The following is a 22,963-nucleotide window of genomic DNA, read 5'->3' as shown; positions in this document are numbered from 1 at the left end:
GATTTGAAAGAAAGAGTTCAGAATGTATTGATTTCATAACAGTCACTCAGGCTATAAGGAAAAAGGGAATGTCAGAGTTAGAATTCCCCAGGGTGTAAGTGGGCAGGTTGGGGGTGGTGAGGTACACTTGTAAACTTTGCTATTTGGAAGCTAAGACAGGAGAATCACCTCGTTTGAGGTCAGCCTGGTGTACACTGTGATAAAAACATATATACCCATTCGAATGTATATAACACACACACACACACACACACACACACACACACACACACACACACACACACACAGAGCACCAGGTATACTTAGGTGATTGAGGCAAGAAACAATGTTGTAAGTTCAAGGCCAGCCTGGAATCTTATTTTAAAAAACTGGAGGAGAAAAAAAAAAAAGCAGGAGCATCTGGCTTTGCATTTTTTTCTTCCTTCCTTCCTTTCTTTTTTAAAAAATATTTATTTATTTTACATATGTGAGTACACTGTTGCTCTCTTCAGACACACTGGAAGAGGGCATCAGATCCCATTACAGATGGTTGTGAGCCACCATGTGGTTGCTGGGATTTGAACTCAGGACCTCTGGAAGAGCAGTCAGTGCTCTTAACCACTGAGCCATCTCTCCAGTCCGGCTTTGTGTTTTCTAATCAACTGAATTAGTAATATCATTCTCAACATGTTCCAAATGCCTGGAGTTAAGTGAATTCTTACAGGCTCTAGTCACAGCCTCTCAGGCTTACCTTGTGCAAGAAGGAAGTCCACAGTTCCTAGATGGCCTTCAGAAGCAGCCATCATCAGGGGAGTACGACCCTGCTTGTCTGCCATGTTGACATCTGCTCCATGGGTCAGTAAAAGGTCAACAATCTGCAAGTGCAGACAGACAGAGGCTGGTTATTGTATGGAGAGCTGCTGAGATGACGCATGCATGTCCTGGAGTGTGAAGTTCTTCTTGCTGCAGAGGTGAGTCCCCCATAAGCAGTGTTCTCCTGTAGCAACTTACTCATGACTTTCTGTACAGTTCTAATGGCGTGTGATTTGCTATCTTAACTTCCTTAGAGATAGATGAATGAGGATTCATCTCTGAACATGTGACTAAGACATCAAGTTAGAAAAAAAGACAAGTCAAGATGTGGTCTAAACCAAACAGAAGTCCCACGCCGAGTAACTACCCGTATCATTCCATTTTACTCATCTCTGGAGGCTACAAGCCTCAGCAGCAGCAGAATCTCCCCACTGGACTGACTATGGCAGTGCCTTCTGTTGAGGACCGTTGGCTTCTATGGCCTTTTGTCTACTAGTGCCTCCAAAGACTATGGTCAGTGCCCTTTCCTTTTCCATCCCAGTGTGTAAATTAGTGGTTTTTCTAGAGTCCAAACCTTTGGAAGCATAAATAACGAGAGTTTAAGTGTGTTTTCTTCCAGCCAGTCTGAAACATCTGTGAGTAACCGGTTTGAAAGGGTCTGCTGGGTTGGGGATTTAGCTCAGTGGTAGAGCGCTTGCCTAGCAAGCACAAGGCCCTGGGTTCGGTACCCAGCTCAAAAAAAAAAAAAAAAAAAAAAAAAAAAAGAAAGGGTCTGCTGAGATGTGAACTCCCAGTCAATTTGCAGATACTGTTGCATAGAGAAGGGTGTTGCTCCATGACCAGGGCTAATCAATATAGCTCACAATGATGGTTTTGAGTGTTAATTTCTTCCCCATCCCCTTTTTATTGAGACAGGGTCTTCCTATGTTATCCTGGCTGTCCTAGAACTCACTATGTAGACCAGGCTGGCCTTGAACTCAGAGATCCACCTGCTTCTGTCCCGACTGCTTGGATGAAAGGTGCACACCGCCTCATTGGGTGAGTGCTAATTTCTTACATTCTCACTTGAGTGGAACATTAGTAACAAAGGCCCATGTTCTCAAGCCCGATGACTGCTGAGAAACCCAGCGTGGCCTCCTCTCTTTGCACCAGACGTTCCCACCTGGAGTCATTCTTACCTGAGGGCTGGAAGCAGCACCCTACTTACCTGCCAATGGCCCTGGCGAACAGTGCTGAATAGGGGCACCGCTCCTCTGCGGTTTGGCTGGGCCACTGCTGCCCCTTGCTCCAAAAGCAGACGGCATACGTCCAGTTTGCCCCTTCCGGCTGCGGCTGTCAGGGCTAAAGGCAGATAACAAAGACTGAGGATGGCTGGGCTTCTTCTTATTTTTTTTCTAATTTTCAATGTTAAACATGGATTAATGTGTTTCTAAATGCTTTGTTTTATATGCAAACACAATAAATTAGTGTGTCTGATTAATGCAATCACAACTTTACCTCCAAGAGTAATAATTTTGGCTGCCTTTCCAAAAAGGATATTTTAAAGAAAAATAATAAAGACATTTAAAAGAGCTCACAATATCTGGAGCCAATCATAATAATGAATTCACTGAAAAATCACTTTGATCAAATTCACCTGGTTTCATTTTTCCTATACTCAGATCGTCTACTCTTCTTTAGGGGCTTCTTTTTTTTAAGGTTCTCAACCTAGTTACAAGCCTACCACTCTGTGTGTGAATGAAGTCTAGAGGAGTGACTCTAGAGAAAATCGGCTGAAAAAAGTCTTGGTCAACCTCTATTCCTGTGCTCTCAAAACTAAAGAACCAAAGACAGGAACTGTAATTTAAGGCTTTGGATAATTTATTTTTTATTTCTCTTTAAGCTAATTAAGATAATAAATTTTTAAAGCTAGATTTGCAAGCTTGAGGGACAGAACTGTTCAAAGTAAGATGGTCTTAAAGATGAGAAAACAGGTGTGAAAAAGGTGACTTTCTTCCTTGATTTGGGGGAGGGGTCTAGGAAAGTTCTCACACAGCCCAGACTCATGCTGCAGCCAATGATGACCTTGAATGTCTAGCAGGGATTACAGGGATGGTACGCAACACCACACCAGACTTAAAAACAGCTGTAATATAAAGTGACTATAAAGGGTACACAGGGGAAGAAATTATTTCTCTTTCTATCTTATTGTCCATCATTTATGATCTTCGATACAGTTGACAGTCTGAGTGTATATTTCATTTTCTGTATTGTTTGTAAAGTAGGATGAACAGTTTGGAGATACAAAGTTCATCTTGTAACAGACAGACATTGATTTAACAAAGACATTTAAAGTGTATAGGTTTGGGACTGGAGAGACGGCTCAGCGGCTAAGAGCACTGACCGCTCTTCCAGAGGTCCTGAGTTCAATTCCCAGCAACCAGATGGTGGCTCACAACCATTTGTAATGGAGTTCGATGCTCTCTTCTGGTTGTGTCTGAGGACAGCTACAGTGTACTCAGACATAAAATAAATAAATCTTAAAAAAAAAATAAAATGTATAGGTTTATTTATTATTTGGAGGTAAGTTCTCCATATATACCCTAGGTTGGGTCTAAACTCAGTGTTTCCTTTTAGCTCCCCAATGCTGGGATTACAGGTCTATGCCACAATACCTAGCTGAAATCTGTTGTCATAATTAATAATAATTCCCTCTGTGTATGGTGTTTGTATATGTGTCCTCATGCATGTGTAGGTAGTCAGAGGTTGACACCAAGTGTCTTCCTTAGTTACTCTCTACTGTGTAAGATTGCTTATAGATTTGAAGATGTTTAGTCTTCAAGGAGTAGAGCTTTTTGACATTAGAAGGATTAGGAGGTGTGGAAGCGTGTCACTGTGGGTAAGCTTAGGGGTTTCAAAAGCCCACGACAGGGGGTTGGGGATTTAGCTCAGTGGTAGAGCGCTTGCCTAGCAAACGCAAGGCCCTGGGTTCGGTCCCCAGCTCCGAAAAAAAAAAAAGAAAAAAGAAAAAACAAAACAAAACAAAACAAAAAAAAAAAACAACAAAAGCCCACGACAAGCTCAATCTCTCTCTGCTTATGAACCGGGGTGCAGCTCTCAGCCACTGTTTTGGCTCCATACTTGGCATCAGACTCCTGCCATGTTAAGACTCACTCTCTGGAACTGTAAGCAAGTCTCCAGTTAAATGCTCTCTTTGGTAAGATTTGCCATGGTCACGGTGTCTCTAACAGCCCAGCACTAAGACACTCTCCATCAGTTTTCTGTTTGTTTGTTTTGAGAAAGGGTCTCACTGAACAGAGAGCTAGACTGGAGACCAGCAAGCTCCTAAACTTCAGCTGTCTCTGCTTCCCTAGGGTTAGGATTACAGATGTATGCCACTGTGTTCAATTTTTTATGTGGGTGGTGGGGATCTGAACACAGGACCTATGTTTAGCTCCTTAGCCCTTACGTTTTAAAGTCTGGACAAAGGGTAGGAAAATGGAAAATTATTAGAAAATAGTATGAGTTATATTTTATTAAAAAACAAATTGGGAATACATGTTTCCCCATCTTCCAACTTGATCTGGAGAACTGATATAGTAGGCTGACAAAAGGCCCTCCCTTCATCACAGCCATATATTCAATGATAAATAAACACTATTAGGCGGGTATACATATTTTAGTTCTCAAATGTTGTACTCTAATCAAAGAAGCTAGTGAAATTTGAATCAATTGGTCACTTATAATCTTTCACTTAAGTGAAAAATTATAGAATTTTAAACATTTACATTATTTATTTGGTGTATATGTAAACAAACGTAGACCAAGGACGACTTGCAGGGTTTAGTTCTCTCCTTCCACCACTCGCATCCCAAGGATAGAACTCAGGTCATTAGGCTAATCAGAGAGTACCCTACTCACTGAGCTATCTGGCTGGCCTGGCATTTGCCTTGGGGTTTAGCTTAATTTGTCTATAACTGAGCCATATATAAAATTAAAACTCCTTATAACTTACACATACAAAAGACTTTCAAATAATCTCTTCCTGCCCTAAGGGTAAAATGGGTTCATAAGGGAAAATGTAGCAATTTTTGAAGATGTACTCAATTTTATTTTGCAAGTCTTTTTTTGTTTTTTTCTTCTTTTTTTTCGGAGCTGGGGACCGAACCCAGGGCCTTGTGCTTGCTAGGCAAGCACTCTACCACTGAGCTAAATCCCCAACCCCTATTTTGAAAGTCTTGTGATTATCTTTTCTGCTTAATTTGTCACAGGAGGACAGTGTTATCCTCTATGAAGTGAATGTGTGTGTATACACTGAATGCAGTGCAAGTGTATGTGTGTGTACACACATATATACACACTTTTCATTTTCCCTTTTTCTCTCCTTCCTTCCTTCCTTCCTTCCTTCCTTCCTTCCTTCCTTCCTTCCTTCCTTCCTTCCTTCCTTCCTTTGAGATAGAGGCTCTCTTCATATGCCTGGCTGTCCTGGAACTCACTCTGTAGACCAGGCTGGTCTCAAACTCTCAGAGATCTGCCTGCCTTTGCCTCCCGAGTGTGCCACCATGTCTGGCTTCCAAGTGCATATTTTTAACAGTTTAAAAGGTTGTTAGGCTTGCACAGGCATTTGAACACAAGAGTAGCTAAGAACTTAAGACATGCTCTGTGCCTCAAAGAAACCATTTGGAAAATTTCTAACTCCCATATTTTGTTTAAAGTACCAGGTTATAGGGTTCTGGCAAACTTCCAAGTATGTGAGGGCCAAGAACATTCTTACTATTAAAACAAAGCAAAACTGATAGCACTTTGAAGAAAATAGACTAGTATTTCAGAACCCAGGCTTTCACTAATGATGCCAGTTCACAGAACATATTCACAGACAGTGCTCGTCTGGAAAGTGGCACTGTCTATTCTAACAATTATATTACTCTGGTTGGCCTCTTTCTCTCTATTGAGTAACACATTTTTAATGTTCCACTTGGCCTTGTTCTGTTGTATAATCTCTGTTGTTTAGGTTATGATGTAATTTGGCAGCAGCCTTCAGATGACAGCTAGACATGGTCATGAACACAGCTGGACAATCTCATCTCAGAACAATTGTGATGCAGAACACAGTCTGCACTGTTCAGGATCAAGACCAAGGAGTTGCTTTGGTTGGATATTATAAGTCTTATCAAAAACTGTTAGGAGTTGTTAAAAGAAAGGAGATTAAGGTAAAGCCGTGTCCATGAACCATAAAAGTTAGAAGAAGAAAAAGAAATAATTAAATCACTTCCCAAGAGACTAGAAACACAATTTGTTTCCCTAGTTTGTCAGCATCTGACAAAAATGATTTGTGGTATGTGTGTATGTATATGTGTGTATGTGTATGCGGGCATGTGTATGTGTATGAGGGGGTGTGTGTGTGTCTGTGCGTGCTTGAAGATGCAGATAGGAAAGAGCTTGGGTGGAATTTTCACACTAAATGACATTAAACAGAATATAGAAAAGCAAATAATTCTTTTTTTTTTTTTTTGGTTCTTTTTTTCCGGAGCTGGGGACCGAACCCAGGACCTTGCGCTTCCTAGGTAAGCGCTCTACCACTGAGCTAAATCCCCAGCCCCGCAAATAATTCTTTTATCTATTTCCATCCTGAAGGATTATATAATACACGATCAATGGAGGAAGGTGTTTGGAGACAAATGATTACTGCATCTCAAACATCAGTTAAACATTAATGGGGCTATTTATTTCATGTTGTCTATTTCCAAAAAACTCATGGCTGACTAGGGCAAGTGGGGCGGGAGGGTCGTCTGGGTGGTATGAATGAAGGAGGAGTAAGGGTAAAGGAAGGCCAGACCAAGGTGTGTAGAGAGGCACTGAGAGGAAGGCTAGACCAAGGTGTGTAGAGAGGCACTGAGAGGAGAAACATTGCATGGTTGCTATTACTAGAATTACCAGAGAAGATAGCAAGTGGTGAGCCTGAGATCATGACTGGTCTTGTGCTATAGTAAAGAACTTAGTTCTGATGGTGGTTGTGGTACACACCTTTTAATTTTACATGCAGGAGGCAGGCGAATCTCTGAGTTCAAGGCCAGCCTGGTCTACAAGAGCAAGTTCTAGGCCAGCCAGAGCTGTTATACAGAGCAATACTGTTTAGAAAAGAACACCCTTCCCCACCAAAAAAATAAAAAAGAACTTAATTATACAACTAGTATACAAAGGTTGATAAGTGGAAACATGACATTAGACTATGATGTAAAAGATCCCTCTGGAACAGGAATCACCAGAGAGAAGAGGAGAAAGAACGGATGATTAGCAAAAAGACTGCAGCAATAATCTTGGCCACAGATGACACAGGTACAAAGTATGGGTATCTTATTTTGTGAGCCTCTACAGCTGCTAGGGGCTCTGAGTAGCTGGCCCTAGTCTATGTCTGTACAGAAGGAGCAGGCAGGGCGATGTGTCCCCTTATTGCTGCTGTTGTACTGCTCCCTAAGAAGTCTGGGACAGACCTGTGAGGCAGAAGGGGAAACCCTTTTAGTTTTGCAGTGGCATAAAAGATAATGGTTACGAGTCTCCCCTTTCCATGGTCTTTTGGATTTGATATAGCTAGCCATATGGTGAAGGCTGGACACGAGAAAATGACTCTGGGGGGTTAAAGAGGATGCCAAAGGAAGACAAAAGCACCCAGGGTACTGTGCAAATATTGTATCTTAGTACTATCTTAATATATTCTAAGATGTGCTTCATTGATTATAGATTCACTGCTCCCACCTTAACATTTCTGATACTGGGATGTGACTGAGGACAGCTGTGAGAGGAAAGAACTTGTGTTGACAGAAATGTTGCTTCTTTTTGTTAGTGGTGCTCTGCCTTTGGTTATAGTTAAATGACAGAGTGTAAAACTGTGACCACTGTGCTCTCCCTAGGTACAGCTTCTGTCAGGGTTGCAGATGAGACTTCCACCACATCAAAAGCAAATACATATCACGCATCTCTGTCTCTGTCTGTCTGTCTGTCTGTCTGTCACACACACACACACACACACACACACACACACACACACACACACACACACACACACGTACGTCCATGCCTCATCAGTGCTGAGTTGTAGGGTCCTTTTCACATAGCCAAGATAATAATCTTTTTGAAAAATCTCTCTGAAGTCAAATAGTTCTGTTTTGTAGAGTGTTGCTACATACTGTGGCTAGCCTGGAACTTGCTGTGTAGACCAGATGCAATCATCTTCCTGCTCCTGCTTCTGCAGTCTTGAGGTTATAGACATATGTGACCATGCTTTGCCTCAAGTAATTTTCTACAGATCCAGTAATTATATTTGTTCCAAAGTATAGTTTTCATTGTAAAATTATTGCATGTAAATACCAAATTAAATATACAATTGTGACATGAAATTTTGATTTTTAAACTTTTGAGATGGTACACTGATAAAAGTTTATGTGCATGTTTAAGTATGAAATATTTTTAACTTTGAGTATAAAGATTTATTCATATATATATACATATATATATATATTTGTGTGTGTGTGTGTGTGTGTGTGTGTAATACAATGAGCATGTAGAGGTCAAAGGGTAACAAGGAAGTTGGTCCTCTCCTTCTATCATGTGGGTTCAGAGGATTAAATTCAGGTCAATATGGTGCCTTTACCCTCTGAGCCATTGTCCAGCCAGTCCATACAGCTTTATTTGAATAAGAAATTCATATTCAATAAAAATTAAGCCCCTCATTTAGTATGTGTGTATGCATTTACCCATGCACTCATGTTTAGAGGCCAGAGGTTGATGTCTTGGGTGTCCTCCTTCATTACTTTCTAGTCAGTTTGAGCAGGACCCTACACTGAACCTGCAGCTTGTTGGTAGGGCTGGCCAGTCGAGAGCCCTGGGATCTACCATGTTACCATGCTTTTGTTTCTGTGGACACTGGGATTTAGCATGCTGGACTCCACACTCAGGTTCTCATACTTGTGTGGCAGGCAGTCCCTTTACCCAGGGAGCCATCTCACCAGCCACAGTTATGCACTGTCTGAATCTAAGGATTTCTCTGAGCATAGCACAGTCTGATGCTCTCCATGGTGAGTATGGCCTTATCATCCCTGCTCACTGTGACCACATGGGTCACGGCATTTCTGGGCCCCCTGCTCTCACACCCTTGGTAGAAGGCTGTATCAGGAGGTGTGGCAACACTGTTGAGAAGGTTTTGCTAATAGGAGAGGTAAACCAACATGTCCCTTTTGCACTTTTAGGTCACCTTCCTTGGACTTCTCTGAGGATGGGGTTCCAAGGAGAGCAGCTGTTCCCAGCTGCACATTTTCCTTTAATCTATCATGGCCTCTTAAGCTGCAGCTGCCTGGCATCTGCTCTTTGGCTTTTACAAAGGGAAAAATTGTTGAGAAGGAGCTTTGGATCATTACACATGTAAAGGAAGTCATGAAACCTATGCACATTTTAGCAGGGGAAGAAAGAAAACAATTTGACAAATTGTTATAAATGTTAGATAAATTCAAACATTTTATCTGATTTTTAACAACATTCTCTCCTTTACCAAATGTATACCCTTCTTGTTTAGTAAAACATGCTACACACATTTACCATCTCAATATTAGTCTCTTTCTAATGGCAACATGTCTGTGGTTGCTCTACTCTTTCCCTGCCCTAGTTCCATGAAAACACATCAGTGGTTACTATGCTTCTCCAGCCTAGTCTTGGAGGAAAGACTGCATTCATTTCCTGTATCAACCATGAGGAAGAGCTACTGTTGGTGAAGTAAGGAACAGATGACAGACAATGCTTTGCTATAGACCCCGAGGAACTGGAGTAGATCAGGAGGCACCTTCAGTTTGCATCTAGCTGGCAGCTTTCATCACATTGTAAAGCTCAACAGTGCTAGATAACCATAAAGACATGTAGCTAGGCCAGAGATGTGGATGGATGGAAGCAGGATTTTCCCAGTTAACAGTTGTAAGTAGGACCTAACTCTGGGAAGAAGGAAAAGGAAGTCGTATGAGGGTCAAACAAAAGGAAGGCCACAATTGTTTTCTTCTTTGTTTACCATACTGTAAAGAAATATCTGAAACATGAGTGGTGATTCTTTTAAAAAAAGTGGTAACGGTGGAAAATCCAAAGGGAAAATGGGCTGGAAGCGAAAAGTTGCCTAACTTTTCACTTGGGCTGAACTGGTCTCTAATACAAAAGTCTTAAGACTGAGTGCTAAAGTATGTCAGACTCAAAATAATGGTAAGAGAGACGCAGAAAGTCAGCATGAATATAACACGACACTGAGAGAAGACAGCAATGTCCCAGAGAAGTACCTGTCTCTCCCCAAAGACTGTCAAAACTGTTGATTTGTGCTCGCTCCACTTCCTCTTCATCTTTTTCTGGAAGATCAAGTAGGTAGGAGACAATCTGAAACAAGAAGTCATGTCAGCTCGCACTGCAGAGGAGATGCTATGCTGCTGTCCCTGATCTGGAAGCACTAGAAGGCAATCCTCTTAGCACCACTATACTTCTTACATACGAAAAAACAGTACTGATCGCCTTACCAAAGAAAACAGAAACCATACTGAGAGAAGCTGTCCTATCAGACAGTATTCATAATTTTATTTAACATAGTCCATATATCATGTGATTTAAAAATTACATGTTCTTCTTATTTAAGCCAATGATACAATCTCTTGTATGATGCCTGATACGGACATAGGAAAAAAAATGTGGAGAAAGCTGAGGTCTATACTTCCTTAAAGTAATTGTTTTCTTGTTTTCTCTCAGAAGTATGAGGACTGCCTGTCTGCAGGAATCTGATGTACCGGGAGTTAGGAGACTTTGCACAGACAATACAAATTTCGGTTTTGCTTCAGAGTCACTCAGTGACGTCTATGCCAGTTGAGAGGACTGCTGCTCCCTGGAGCATCCCTCGCAGTGGGACGGGCTCCTGAGTAGAGAGCCAGGAGAGCTGATTCTTTAATTTTCAGAAATTTTATAAGCTGATCTCCGCCCCACCCCCAGACAGTGTCTCTCTGTGTAGCCCTGGCTGTCCTGGAACTCACTCTGTAGATCAGGCTGGCCTTGAACTCAGAGATAAACCTGCCTCTGCCTCTTGAGTGCTAGGGCTAAAGTTGTGCACCACCACCACACCAGTTTACAAGCTGATTGTTAAATCCAGTCACTTATTAAAACTAGAATAATAAAAAAATTATATGAGACACAGCTCACTGGTAAGAGTACTTGCTTAGAATGTGTGAGATCCTGGATTTGATCTCAACACCACAAAAACAAAGTCCCTCAACTGAATTTCTGAATTATTTAACTGTGTCCTATTATTATCATCTGTGATATTAAGGTTATTTATATTTATTGTATCTGTATGGATGAAACATTATCATGTGTGCCACTGTGCATTTCTTCCCACCTTCATATCGAGCAATAAAACCCTGGCAGCTTGAAGTCAGTCATGGTAGGAATAGTTACAAACTTTATAAATCAATGGTTGGTTTAGAGCTAAACCTGAAATGTGTTTCATTTTAATCAGTAGAGTTTACATAAAGGTGAGAGACAGTTAACAGTAAATCAAAAAATCAGATTTAATGGCAGTAAAATTATTGGGAAAAAGAGCAAATTAGATGCAACTCTACTTGTTACATCATAGTTAGGTTGCAACCACAGGTTTGGCTACAGATTTAAATTTGGCCAAAGCCAATACTCAATTAACCATTCAATTGAGAACACTGTCACTGTGTAACCCATTCCTTAGATTAGAATTTACACTAAGCATAAGCAGGTATGTGCCTGCTCCTTGGTTACATTTTTTCCCTCACTGTCAGTTACTTAACTTTTCACAGAATATTACCAAGTCCATGAATTTGCTACTCTTATTAATAATGTAGAAAAAATCATTTGTATGGTGTTAATTATTTAGAGCATCCTTCACAGCAGCCTTCTAAAAACACTTAAGTAACTTTATGGATGAAAATTAGGGTTTTAAGGCAGTAAGAAAACTGTATGATCTAGAACCCAAATCAACCATTTTAAGGTTCTGTGGGTTGTATCCTTCCTGTCCCACAATGTCTGAACAGAAGTCCACACAGGTCAGTAACTCCTCTGTGTCTTAGTGTCAAAGTATGGGAAGAGCTGTGAGAATTTCCAAACTCCTTTCTGACCTTCATGTTTGTTCCACATACAAAATTTTAGATACCATAGCATGTGAGTACTGCTTTGTGGAATTTAATCCCCCATTCTTCACAATAGTGATTAAAAACTTTGCACCAATTTGGCTGGCAATTTTGTAGCATTTAAATCTTCCCCTAACAGTTTTTTTAGGTTCTTTAATACAAAATTTTGGAGAAAAATCCTATCCCTTTTTTCTTACCTCAGTGTAACCCATGCTGGCTGCAGCAATGAGGGCCTGCTGGATGGCTTGGCTCTTCTTAAACACTCCTTGCTGCTGGCCAGCCATTGTCCAGTCACACTGAATCAGAAACTTGACAACCTCTAGATGACCTCGCAGAGCAGCATGAACCAAAGCACACTGTCCATTTTTATCCAAGTGATCTACCTATGGGAAGAGAATAGAGATATCTGTGAATAAGGATAGAGATATCTGTGAATAAGTGATCTACCTATGGGAAGAGAATAGAGACATCTGTGAATAAGGATAGAGATATCTGTGAATAAGTGATCTACCTATGGGAAGAGAATAGAGACATCTGTGAGTACGGCTGGTGGCTGCATTCTACCCTGACGACTGCAGCTGTCTACACCACCCTTTCCCACTCTGAACTTAGAGGGCACTTTCTACTCAGCCTAGATTATAATTGATATCCAATTCCCCTGCACATCCCTCTGCAAGAACTTTCCCCAGAAAATGAGGTAAGGCTTTTGTTTTTACACTAAAGGAAAAAATAAAATAAAACTCTCAGGTGAAGTTCTCCTTTGACCTCAAATAATTCTTTTCAGACCATGCCTTGAGAGACCCATGGCTCTGCTGCACAAAAAATGTCCACAATGATCCAAAGAAAAACCATCTTGTGTCATGAATCACTCATGGGACTGCCAAGTTTTGGCAGAAACCGTCTCCTTTCTCAGCAGAAGGGAAGAGGGTCAAAGATCTGGCCTGATGGTAGGAGGCACTTGGAGCTTTATTCTAGACTCAGCTCCAGAAGCAGTTTAATTTCAGTGTTGGTTCAAAGTCTAGGTTGAAAGAAAGGCTGATTAAGATTGATCTTCCAGACAGTCCTTAGACAGGAGTGTCTAGCAAAAATGTGGTTATCTGTCTAGTATACCTAGAACATCTGAACCTAAACTTTGTTTCTGATTCTCCCATCGACTTTGCTTCTACCCAGGGACCCACATGACAAATGTTAACTGAATGCTAAGGATAAAAATGTGGAAAAGTAATAAATTCTGTTCTCAACATTTTCAAATAAAGTAAGGGGAAATGTGACCAAGCCAGTCTATTTAAAAACAGATACATATAATAAAATCAGCACAACAAATTATGATGATGATGTATGAACATCTGTATAGGTGTGCATACCTGTGCATGCACATGTGGATGTTGGATGGCTTCCTTAGCTGCTTTCTAGCTGAAGCTCAGTTAGTTTGTTTGATTAGACAGTAGGCCACTGGGATACCCCTGTCTCTACCTTGCACCAGTGACAGAATTACAGATGTGAGTCATGGACTATAGCTTTTACGCAGGTGCCAGGACTTGAACTCAGATTTTCATGTTTATGGAGCAAGCCTTTAACTGCCTAAGCCATCTCCCCAGTCCACCAAAATTGATCCTGAGTGCAGTCAGGAACTAATACAGCAGAAATAGATCACAACTGGCTGAGATGGGAACTGATTACCTTATTCTAGGTTTTTGTTAGGGACCTGAAAAAAGAAGTTTATGAGGTTGAAAGCAAGGACATTCTTCAATGCCAGACTAAGTGTTCTGGATTGTAATCAGCCAGTAGTGTTCAGGCTGTGTGTGTGTGTGTGTGTGTGTGTGTGTGTGTGTGTAAAAACTAAAGGAATGGATAAAATTCTCATTCCCTGGAATAGACAGCTCATTTCAGGACTGGGGTAGTAATGTAAAAGATGAAGCTGGAACATTTTGTGGTGCCAAAGGGAAGCTGTACTAAAAGTATTGTGAACCAATGTGCTAACCAACTGACTAGGCTGATTAAGTATTGTGAACCAATGTGCTAACCAACTGACTAGGCTGATTAAGTATTGTGAACCAATGTGCTAACCAACTGACTAGGCTAATTAAGTATTGTGAACCAATGTGCTAACCAACTGACTAGGCTAATTAAGTATTGTGAACCAATGTGCTAACCAACTGACTAGGCTGATTAAGTATTGTGAACCAATGTGAACTAACCAACTGACTAGGCTAATTAAGTATTGTGAACCAATGTGAACTAACCAACTGACTAGGCTAATTAAGTATTGTGAACCAATGTGAACTAACCAACTGACTAGGCTAATTAAGTATTGTGAACCAATGTGCTAACCAACTGACTAGGCTAATTAAGTATTGTGAACCAATGTGCTAACCAACTGACTAGGCTGATTCTGGGACAATTTGACTAACAAATGAATAATGATGGTAGTGGGTTGCAGACTATAGAATAAAATAAATATCCATAAGTCCATAGTGATACAAATAAATAATGAATTAATACTGAAGAAATATATACATGAGGTGTAGGGCAAGGTCTCATTATATACCAAAGCTGCCTTTGGACTCATGATCCTCCTGCTTCAGTTGCCTAAATTCTGGAATTTACAAGCATACATAAAGTGTGCATAGTTTAAAACAGATCTTCTTTACAATGGAATTCCTATCAATAAATGAGGAAAATGAAAGTAGAAAAATCATCTTGGAATAGGCATCAGAGTCATAACCTCTCACAGTAAAAATCAAGAATAGATCTGAACACAAGTAAACCAAAGAGTGATGAGCAATGACAAATGCACCTGCCAGGCTCAAATCATCACTGGGAAGACTGTACCTTTAACCAAGTGACAGAATTTATCATCTATAGTAAGATATGTGGACATCAAGTATAGCATTTCAATTAAGGGATACGGTATTACCTCTGTGGTATCCTTAATGAACCGAAATATAATGAGAACATATCTAAATTAAAACTTTCCACAAACTAACTGACAAGAATTCTTCAAAAATTTCAAATCATAAAAGACAAAGAAAACTTGAGGGAGTGTGCTGGACTAGAGGGGATGTAATGAATGTAATGTATTAGGCAGGATTCAGACTACCTACTGTAATGGGAAAATGGCATTAGTGGGTCAGATGAAGAAATTTCAGAAAGGTTTGTAAGTTGACAAATCATACTATATCAATATTAATTTCTTAGTTTTGATGTTGTAATCACAGTCACTTAAACTGTTAGCATCAGTGAAAGCTGGATGTAGGATTTATGAGAACTCTGATTTTTGCAAGTCTAAATTTCCTTCAAAATAAAGGATTTCAAGAAATTAAGCGGCTATGCATGGTGGTGCATGCCTTTAATGCATGCCACTGCTTGGGAGACAATGGGAGACAAAGGTAAGCAGATCTCTGTGAATTTGAGGCAAGCCTGGTCCTGGGTTCAGGCTCCATCTTAGAGAACCCGACCTAAGGTTGAACTCCAGTTAACCACCAGGCCTGGACCTAGCACTGGTTTCCAGGTCACTCCCTAACAACCACCAATCAGGAGGAAAGCAGAAGTTACAGTTGGACCTAAAGATATTTACTTATGAAGGTTTATGGTTTGGCTTTCAGTACCAGTCATTATTTTAAAGAGCAACAAATTCCATAATAGCCCCCTAATCAGACGTGTGCCAAGCTGGATACCCTCTTGCTTGTTTGCTTGACTCTAAAAATGCTTGCTTGAAACTGGGCTCGGGGCTTCACCCTCGCATCCTGCTGTGTCAGTGAGGATGTGTGACCTGAGCTGGAGCCTGAATAAAGACCCTTGTGTGATGGCACTGGAATAGCTTCCTTTGTGGTCTTTGGGGGCTCGAGAAACAGGCAAACATTATAACCTGGAAGGGGCTGCCATGGAGGAGGAGAACAAGAACAATGCAGCGGCGACAATTGGGATGCGGATGGCTGCTCAGGCATTTTCAGAATAAAACGGAACAGAGTTGGTTACATAACGATTTGGTAAAGGCAAAAGAAGAACAGGTGTTGAAGAGTCTTTAGCATTAGCCGATTTTAAAAGCAGGAAGGGAAAGAGTCACACAGTAAAGACTGAGTTATTTTGGAAGGTTAATGTGGGGTACGAGTGAGGCATCGGGCATTACTGTTGAGAAGGCTGTCAGGAATGTGAATCACAGCTTAAAGCTTCTTTTCAGGAATTACCTTAGAGTCTAGAACCACTTCACTCATGTGAGTCAAAGAACCAAAATGCAGTTGTCTTTTACTCCAAAGCCTATGATATTAATGCTGAGAGAGTATGCGGCCAAGGTGACAAGATAGGATCTCAGTGAAGCTATGGGAGAAGAAAAATAGTAACGAGGGAACAGCCAGAGAGGTGGGAGAATTCGGACAACATCGGGAGCGCAGCATTACCAACACTGAGAGGAGGTTTAGATGTGGGAGTGTGAAGATGCGTTTTGGTGATTGGCAATAGTTAGCAACTTTGGGAGAATCTCAGTAGAGTGGTGAAAATTTAGAGTTCCCTCTTTTTTTCTAACACTCTTTATGAGGTATTCCATAAGATTTAATGGGACTACCTCTTATATCCCACTTTATCTCTTAATTCACAATCTACTAATTGTTTTTATATATGAAAAAAGTGAGACTGAAGGAAGTAAGATAATGTGTCGAGGCCCTCACAGGAAGTAAGTGTGGACTCAGTCGTGGATCTAAACCAATCATCCTTGATCCTAAAGCTTATGAATTTAATAATGTAGAGGAATTTTAATCCAGCTACATGGCTGCTCTGGCAAGTGATCACATCCAAAGGCTTTCTAGGTCTATGTGATCTGGTTGGAATGCAGACATGCTCTGGATTATAGAACCTTAGAACACACCTTTAATTCCAAACAATGTAGATGGATTTAGTTTGTAGAAAGCAGCCATGTTTGAAATGTCTAACTGAGGGGCAGACAAAGTAACAGATCAGAGGAAGATTTGACAGAATGAGTCATAGGTAGGATATGCCCAACTCTCACAAGAACAAACAGGAAAGAGGCTACTTAAGAGCAGTGAGGGAAGAAAAAGAGTGACTGTGCCAGTTCAGAGGAGTTGATTGTTTGGAGCAGTTGAGTTTGGAGTTCAGAGGCTATCTTTCCAAGCAGAACAATTCAGTCAGAAGGTGAGAGAAGCCAATTTGAATCAGTCAGCATGAACAGGAATTTGGGCTACCATAATAGCTAAGCCAGCCAGTCAGAGTTCAGAAAGAACCAGAAAGGGTGAGTTTATTCAGCAGTAAGCCTCCTGGACAACAATTATATTGGGTGAATACAAGTTTTATTTATATAATAACCCAATTTGTTTATCACACAGATGCTGGATTATAGGTAGTTAGAGAGCAGTGAGGAAGAGGGATGACTCTTACAATGGGTCTCAGGAATATGGAAGGGAAGGGAAGAGACGTGATGTAGCTTTTGGTTAGCAGGTGAGAGGACTTTCTTTTTAAGGTCCTTTAAGATAAGGTAAATATCTATATACCTACAGATATTTAGAAAAAGGTGATGTGAATTAAGAAAAGAAGTGATAAGTGACACAAAGAGCAGCAGACCAGGACAAAGAGCACAGCGAGAGGCGATGCTGAAAGCAAACCAAGTGGGTCCTTGTTAGGCAGGAGCACAGGCTAGTGCAGCCAAGAGCACTGGCCTGTGACAGACACTCCCTGAGACAGATGCCTCCTCTCCTCCTCTTCATTCTTTTTTTTTTTTTTGAGTGCCTTTCTATATATCCCAGACTGACTTTAAACTTGTGATTCCCTTGCCTCAGCCTCCCAAGTCACACAGTTAGAGATGTGCACTCCCTGACTCCCCAAGGTTTCTATATATAGCTCTGGCTGTCCTGAAACTCACTTTTTAGACTAGACTGGCCTAAAGTCATGCAGATCCACCTGCCTCTCTCTCCCAGTGCTGGGTTTTAAAGCTGTGCACCACCACACCAGCGTCCACATCTTGTTTTTAGCTTAATTTTACCAATCCCAAACACAGAAGAGATGAGATAGGATTTTGAAGAGAATAAACAGTGTAACCAAATCTGCTCTGGGAAAACAATGAAGAACAAGTAAAAAAAAAAAAATCGCATGGTGGTATAGGGCAGAGGTGATTTAAAGACCTAGCAAGTTACATAAAGAGTAACATCAGGAGCAGATATTCTCTTTTTAGAACTATCTATTCAAACAAAGAAACATTGATAGAGGTGGGCGATCTGTATCACAGTAACATCCAAGACTGTGACTTTGCTGGGAATCCAGGTCTCACTTCCTCAAGGAGTCTCAGCAGTTTTCCTTGGTCCCCTGGTGACAATACTGAACGTCTCAAAATGAGGTCACATATATTACTTAGGTTTCCCTGTGAAACCACTAACATTCTTAGTTTTCATGACAAAATCAAAATACCACGAGGCTACAATTATCCTTGGTGGCCTACATTTGTGAAGCCAGTGATTTTTCTTTTACCAGTATTTTGAAATTGAATTATCCTGTATCAGTGACTTGGAAAATACTATAAAGAAAATATTTTGGAGGTTGGGATGATGTCTCACTGGGAAGACTACTTGCTCTGTAACATGAGGGCCTGAGCTTGATCCCCAACATCCACATGAAAGCAGGACATGGCAGGTATTGTCGTACCACAGTTTGTGGGTAGAGACAGAAGGATCCTGGGAGCTCACTAGCCAGCCAGCCTAGCTGAAAAGTGAAGCTTCTGGTTCAATGAGATTCCTTCTTAAGGCAATAAAGTAAGGAGAAAATACCAGTGTCCGGTTCTGGCCTCTACAGTAGTGCACCTGTGTACATGTATCTATATGTTCTTAATGCATGCATTCCGTAACACCACATAAAAACAATAAAACATCTGGAAATGTGAACCAAAATGTGCTAACAAACACTTGGGGTGCCCCTGGCCAGTCTGAGTGCATCCAAATCTCAAGGATTGTTCTCATCTTCATGCCTAAGGTTTCTTTTTAAACATGAAAGCCCGAGGGTGTGCAGGCAGGCACCGTGCAGTTCAGACCTCCCACTGCAGTCTCTTTGGCCTTTGCTTCTTTTCTGGAGTTTTGTTAGACTCTTCTGTGTTTAGGAGATACCTCCTGGGCTATTAGGCAGGGATTAGGTATGGTTGCTGATGAATGCTGTTTTATAGATCTCTCTCTCTCTCTCTCTCTCTCTCTCTCTCTCTCTCTCTCTCTTTCACACACACACACACATACACACACACACACACACACACACACACACACACAGATGTAAAACTGTCCTGATACAGCAGGCTAACACTGGGATATGAGCTCAGTGGGTCTTCCCTTTGATCTGCTCTGCATCAGGGTTGGGTGCACCTAGATTGTTGAGGTAACAAATGAGTTGCAAACTACAGTGGGAGGAAAGAAAGAGAGAATAAGAAAAGCAGCAGGAGTGGGCAGAAGGTACCTTGGCCCGTTTCTTGCACAGCAACACCACGATGCTCAGGAACCCTGCTGCTGCAGCGTATCCCAGAGGAGTCAGGCCACTCTCAGAAGAGGCATCCACATTGGCCCCAAACTCCAAAAGCAGGGCCACCATTTCTGTGTAGCCAAGGTGAGACTGGACACATAGGATGGGAGCATTATTTAGAACCTCTGTCCGGTAATTAATATTGGCTCCTCCCAGAATCAGCAGTCTGCTGACCTAGAAACAAATACCAGACTGACACTGTCACATCCTTTCAGTCATTTTTAAATGAAATCACTTGAGACTCTACAGTAAGGTCCAGTAGCATTTTTAGGAAGTTATTTTTAAAAATTCTTTATTCCCCTTTGAATACTTTGCTTTAGAAAACAATACAAAACATCTCTGTCTCCTTTATATATACCATTCATTAGCTAGAGTGAGGGATCACACTTTGAGTGCTGAATGTTGGCTCACTTAAGAGAATTCTTGATTGTAAAAGTTCTTCCCCAGAGCTACCTGAGATCAATTTGCACTTCAGAACCCTTAGCAGATCCTAACCCCAGGTATCAGCTATCCGACAGCCTCAGTCGTCAGAATAAAACAGCAATTCAAAATACACTGAAGTCACTAAAAGAACACTCACTAGGAAATAGTCTAAGGCAAGTCAGAAATCAACTAAATGGCTACTTGATGCCCTTCTAATTGTATTTTCCAGTCAACTATTTAAGCTATTTTCAGTTTCTTTGTGTTTACCTTTATATTTGGAGTGTAGAGATTTCGTAAAGAGGCCAATGCCATGGAAAGACCTTCTGTGCTATAGGAGATCCAGAGTCCTTGGAGGATGGAGGACGATACACCAACCTTTTTACTCAAACCCTGAAAAAAATAAAGATAATCAAATAACAATTAGTTTAGAGGTAATCAAGTGATAATAATAAATAATAATTCTTTTTTGGTGGGGAGACAAAGTCTCTCTTTGTAGTCCTGGTGTCCTGGAACTTGCTATACAGACCAGGCTGAACTCAAACCCAGAGATCCACTTGTCTCTGCCTCTCAAGTGCTAGGATCAGAGATGTGTACAACCACTCCCAGTGAGATAATTGTTCTCAACTCAGCTAAAAAGTGTCATTAGTGCTGAGTGAGTGGCCCCTAGATTTTGGTAATAATGAGTGCAGAGCCTCAATTTAACAATGTTCATACTCAGCAACTCTGATAGGGATAAAGACTAGTTTTGTGGAAATATAGTAACTTAGGCAGATCACTTACCATCTTTTTTGGCTCTATATCTGAATTTAATTTATTTTCCCATTTTTTCCTCCACTAGCTTTCTTGACTAAGTAACTTAAGTCACTAAAATAATACTGTGATTTGATTTTTCATCTTCATTTCATTTTTCTTCCTGGACATTTGGGAAAACTATAGTTAGCAGTCAGAGTTACCAGTCTCTTTTGCACCCCAATGGCTCACATGACTCAAATCTGGCTAATACAATCTGGGCCTTTGTAAAATGCCTTGTTAAAGCTTGGCTCCCAACCTTACTGTGCTCCTGCAGACTCTCTACTGTTCCTCTCAGCAGAAGCAGAGGCTCTATGGTGATTTCAATATGCTTGGCCCATGGGAAGTGGCACCTATTAAGAGGTATGGCACTGTTGGAGAGAGTGTGTCACTGTGTAGGCAGGCTTTAAGGGCACCTAGTGCTCAAGCAGAAGAGAGACCCTCCCTCTGCCTGCCTGTGGACGACAGTTTTTCTATTCCTGGCTGCCTTCAGATCAAGATGTAGAACTCTTGGCTCCTCCAGCACTGAATCTGCTTGGATGATTCCATGTTTCCGGCCATGATGATAATAGACTGAACCTCTGAACCGTAAGGGTTTATTATCATTCCAATGGGCATTATTTGCTTCTTTCCCAACTGAATCAGAAGTAAAGAGTAGGAACATTTCATACTTAATGGTTTAAACTATATTAGTGACTTACAAGTGAGGTTGGCGAATCATTTTACCTTGATAAGAGCTACAGGGAAAAGAAATGGAAAGGCTGGGTATGGTGACAGACAAGTGATGTCCCAGCACTTCAGAGGAAGAGGCAGGAAGATCACTCGATGTTTGAAGGCAGTCTGGTCTACCAGGACACAGAGGGCTAGAGTGAGACCCTATCTCAAACAAAAACAACCAATAAAACAAACACAAAAGGAAAAGAAAAAGGAGAATGGGAAAGAAAACAGGTAAGACCAGACGCTGGTAGAAGGATCACAGAGCAGCGTTGGAGTCCCAGTGCAGCCGGAGCTAATACACAAGAAGGAAGTGTAAAACTCAGAGGCAGAGTCCAAACCTGGTAAACCATCTCTACTTGTACTGTAGACTTTTGACTTACCCTGGCTGGTGGAGTTGAGCCTTTGCTCTACTGAGATGTGAAGAAAGTTTCAGCCAAAACTTAACAAAGATGACAACTAATGTGATTTTATTACCAGCCAGGATGTACAAGAACACCTCAATTGTTGAGTCTTTTCGAGTATTTCAAGAAAGCACGAAAGGGGGGTTGGGGATTTAGCTCAGTGGTAGAGCGCTTGCCTAGGAAGCGCAAGGCCCTGGGTTCGGTCCCCAGCTCCGAAAAAAAAAAGAACCAAAAAAAAGAAAGCATGAAAGGGCAAGAGCAATCTCTTTTTAGGGCTTATGTATGGTTCAAATCTAACCAACGTGGGGCTGAGCTAGTGTGCTTCTTGGAAGTCTGCTCACTTGTAAAGTTTAGTAACGCACGCATGGATACACAGCTGCCTTACATCACCACCATTAATCACCTGACCACCACACACAGCCGGGCCGAGTGCAGCAGAGGGATCCTGGTAAACAAAGAGAGTTAGAAAACCAAGGCCAACAAATAGGGTTTTATTGGAATATAGCTATACCCATTTATTTCTGTGATGTCTTACTGTTTTCCAGATACTGTGACAGAGTTGGAGTGATAGACAGTAAACCACAAAGCCGTATGTAGCTATTTTTAAAAAGTAGTTTGTGAACTCCCGATGTAAGAAGTGATGGGGTGATATTCCCATATGTATTTTATGCTTATTAAGTCTTATTTTAGGAAAAATACTGGTAATTTTGATCATAAAGCCTTATATTAAATATATAACTAGTACTCTGGATTTTTATCATGCACCTTTTTACATATATTTTTCCTGTAATCCTTATAACAACTTTAAGAGTTACTGTTACTGTTTACAGATGAGAAGATGACAGTGAATGGTAGACCTCACTTCTTTAGAAGAAAGTGAGTTCAGTCTGTCTTTGAGCGCATGGTTTTTTCATGTAGACTCTGAAAGCTGGGATTGTAAGGTGCACACCCCTGTGCTCCTCCTCAGTTTTATCTGAACTCACTCATGCCACTGTTGGTCCAAGGCTCTTGATTCTATTTACAAGTTTCCTTCCTAGCCAACACTTCTGTTCTAACAAGAACTGCTGTATGGCTGACTAATAAAAGGAACGTTTTAGAGGGAAGAATTCAGGGAAGAAACTGCAAAGATTCTCAAAATCCTCCCAGTGACTAAACTCAATCTGATGAAAATAGCCTGGATTAGAATATCTCTGG

General features: G+C 41.0%; 1 protein-coding gene across 7 annotated transcripts in view; it reads right to left on the bottom strand.

The window, feature by feature from the left end:
* Tanc2 (tetratricopeptide repeat, ankyrin repeat and coiled-coil containing 2) overlaps nucleotides 1-22,963 on the bottom strand; it is a 319,000-nt gene that overhangs the window by 17,402 nt on the left and 278,635 nt on the right. For all 7 annotated transcript variants that reach the window (NM_001440252.1, XM_087572417.1, XM_087572418.1 and 4 more), the window contains 6 exon segments: nucleotides 731-854; nucleotides 2,000-2,133; nucleotides 10,080-10,173; nucleotides 12,134-12,319; nucleotides 19,377-19,613; nucleotides 20,130-20,252. In NM_001440252.1, coding sequence (NP_001427181.1) covers nucleotides 731-854; nucleotides 2,000-2,133; nucleotides 10,080-10,173; nucleotides 12,134-12,319; nucleotides 19,377-19,613; nucleotides 20,130-20,252 — 898 coding nt within the window.

The sequence above is a fragment of the Rattus norvegicus genome, chromosome 10, assembly GCF_021556685.1.
Source record: "Rattus norvegicus strain SHRSP/BbbUtx chromosome 10, alternate assembly SHRSP_T2T, whole genome shotgun sequence".
Taxonomy (NCBI): Eukaryota; Metazoa; Chordata; class Mammalia; order Rodentia; family Muridae; genus Rattus; species Rattus norvegicus.
The sequence above is the reverse complement of the archived record's forward strand: the minus strand, read 5'-3'. Positions and strand labels throughout refer to the sequence as shown.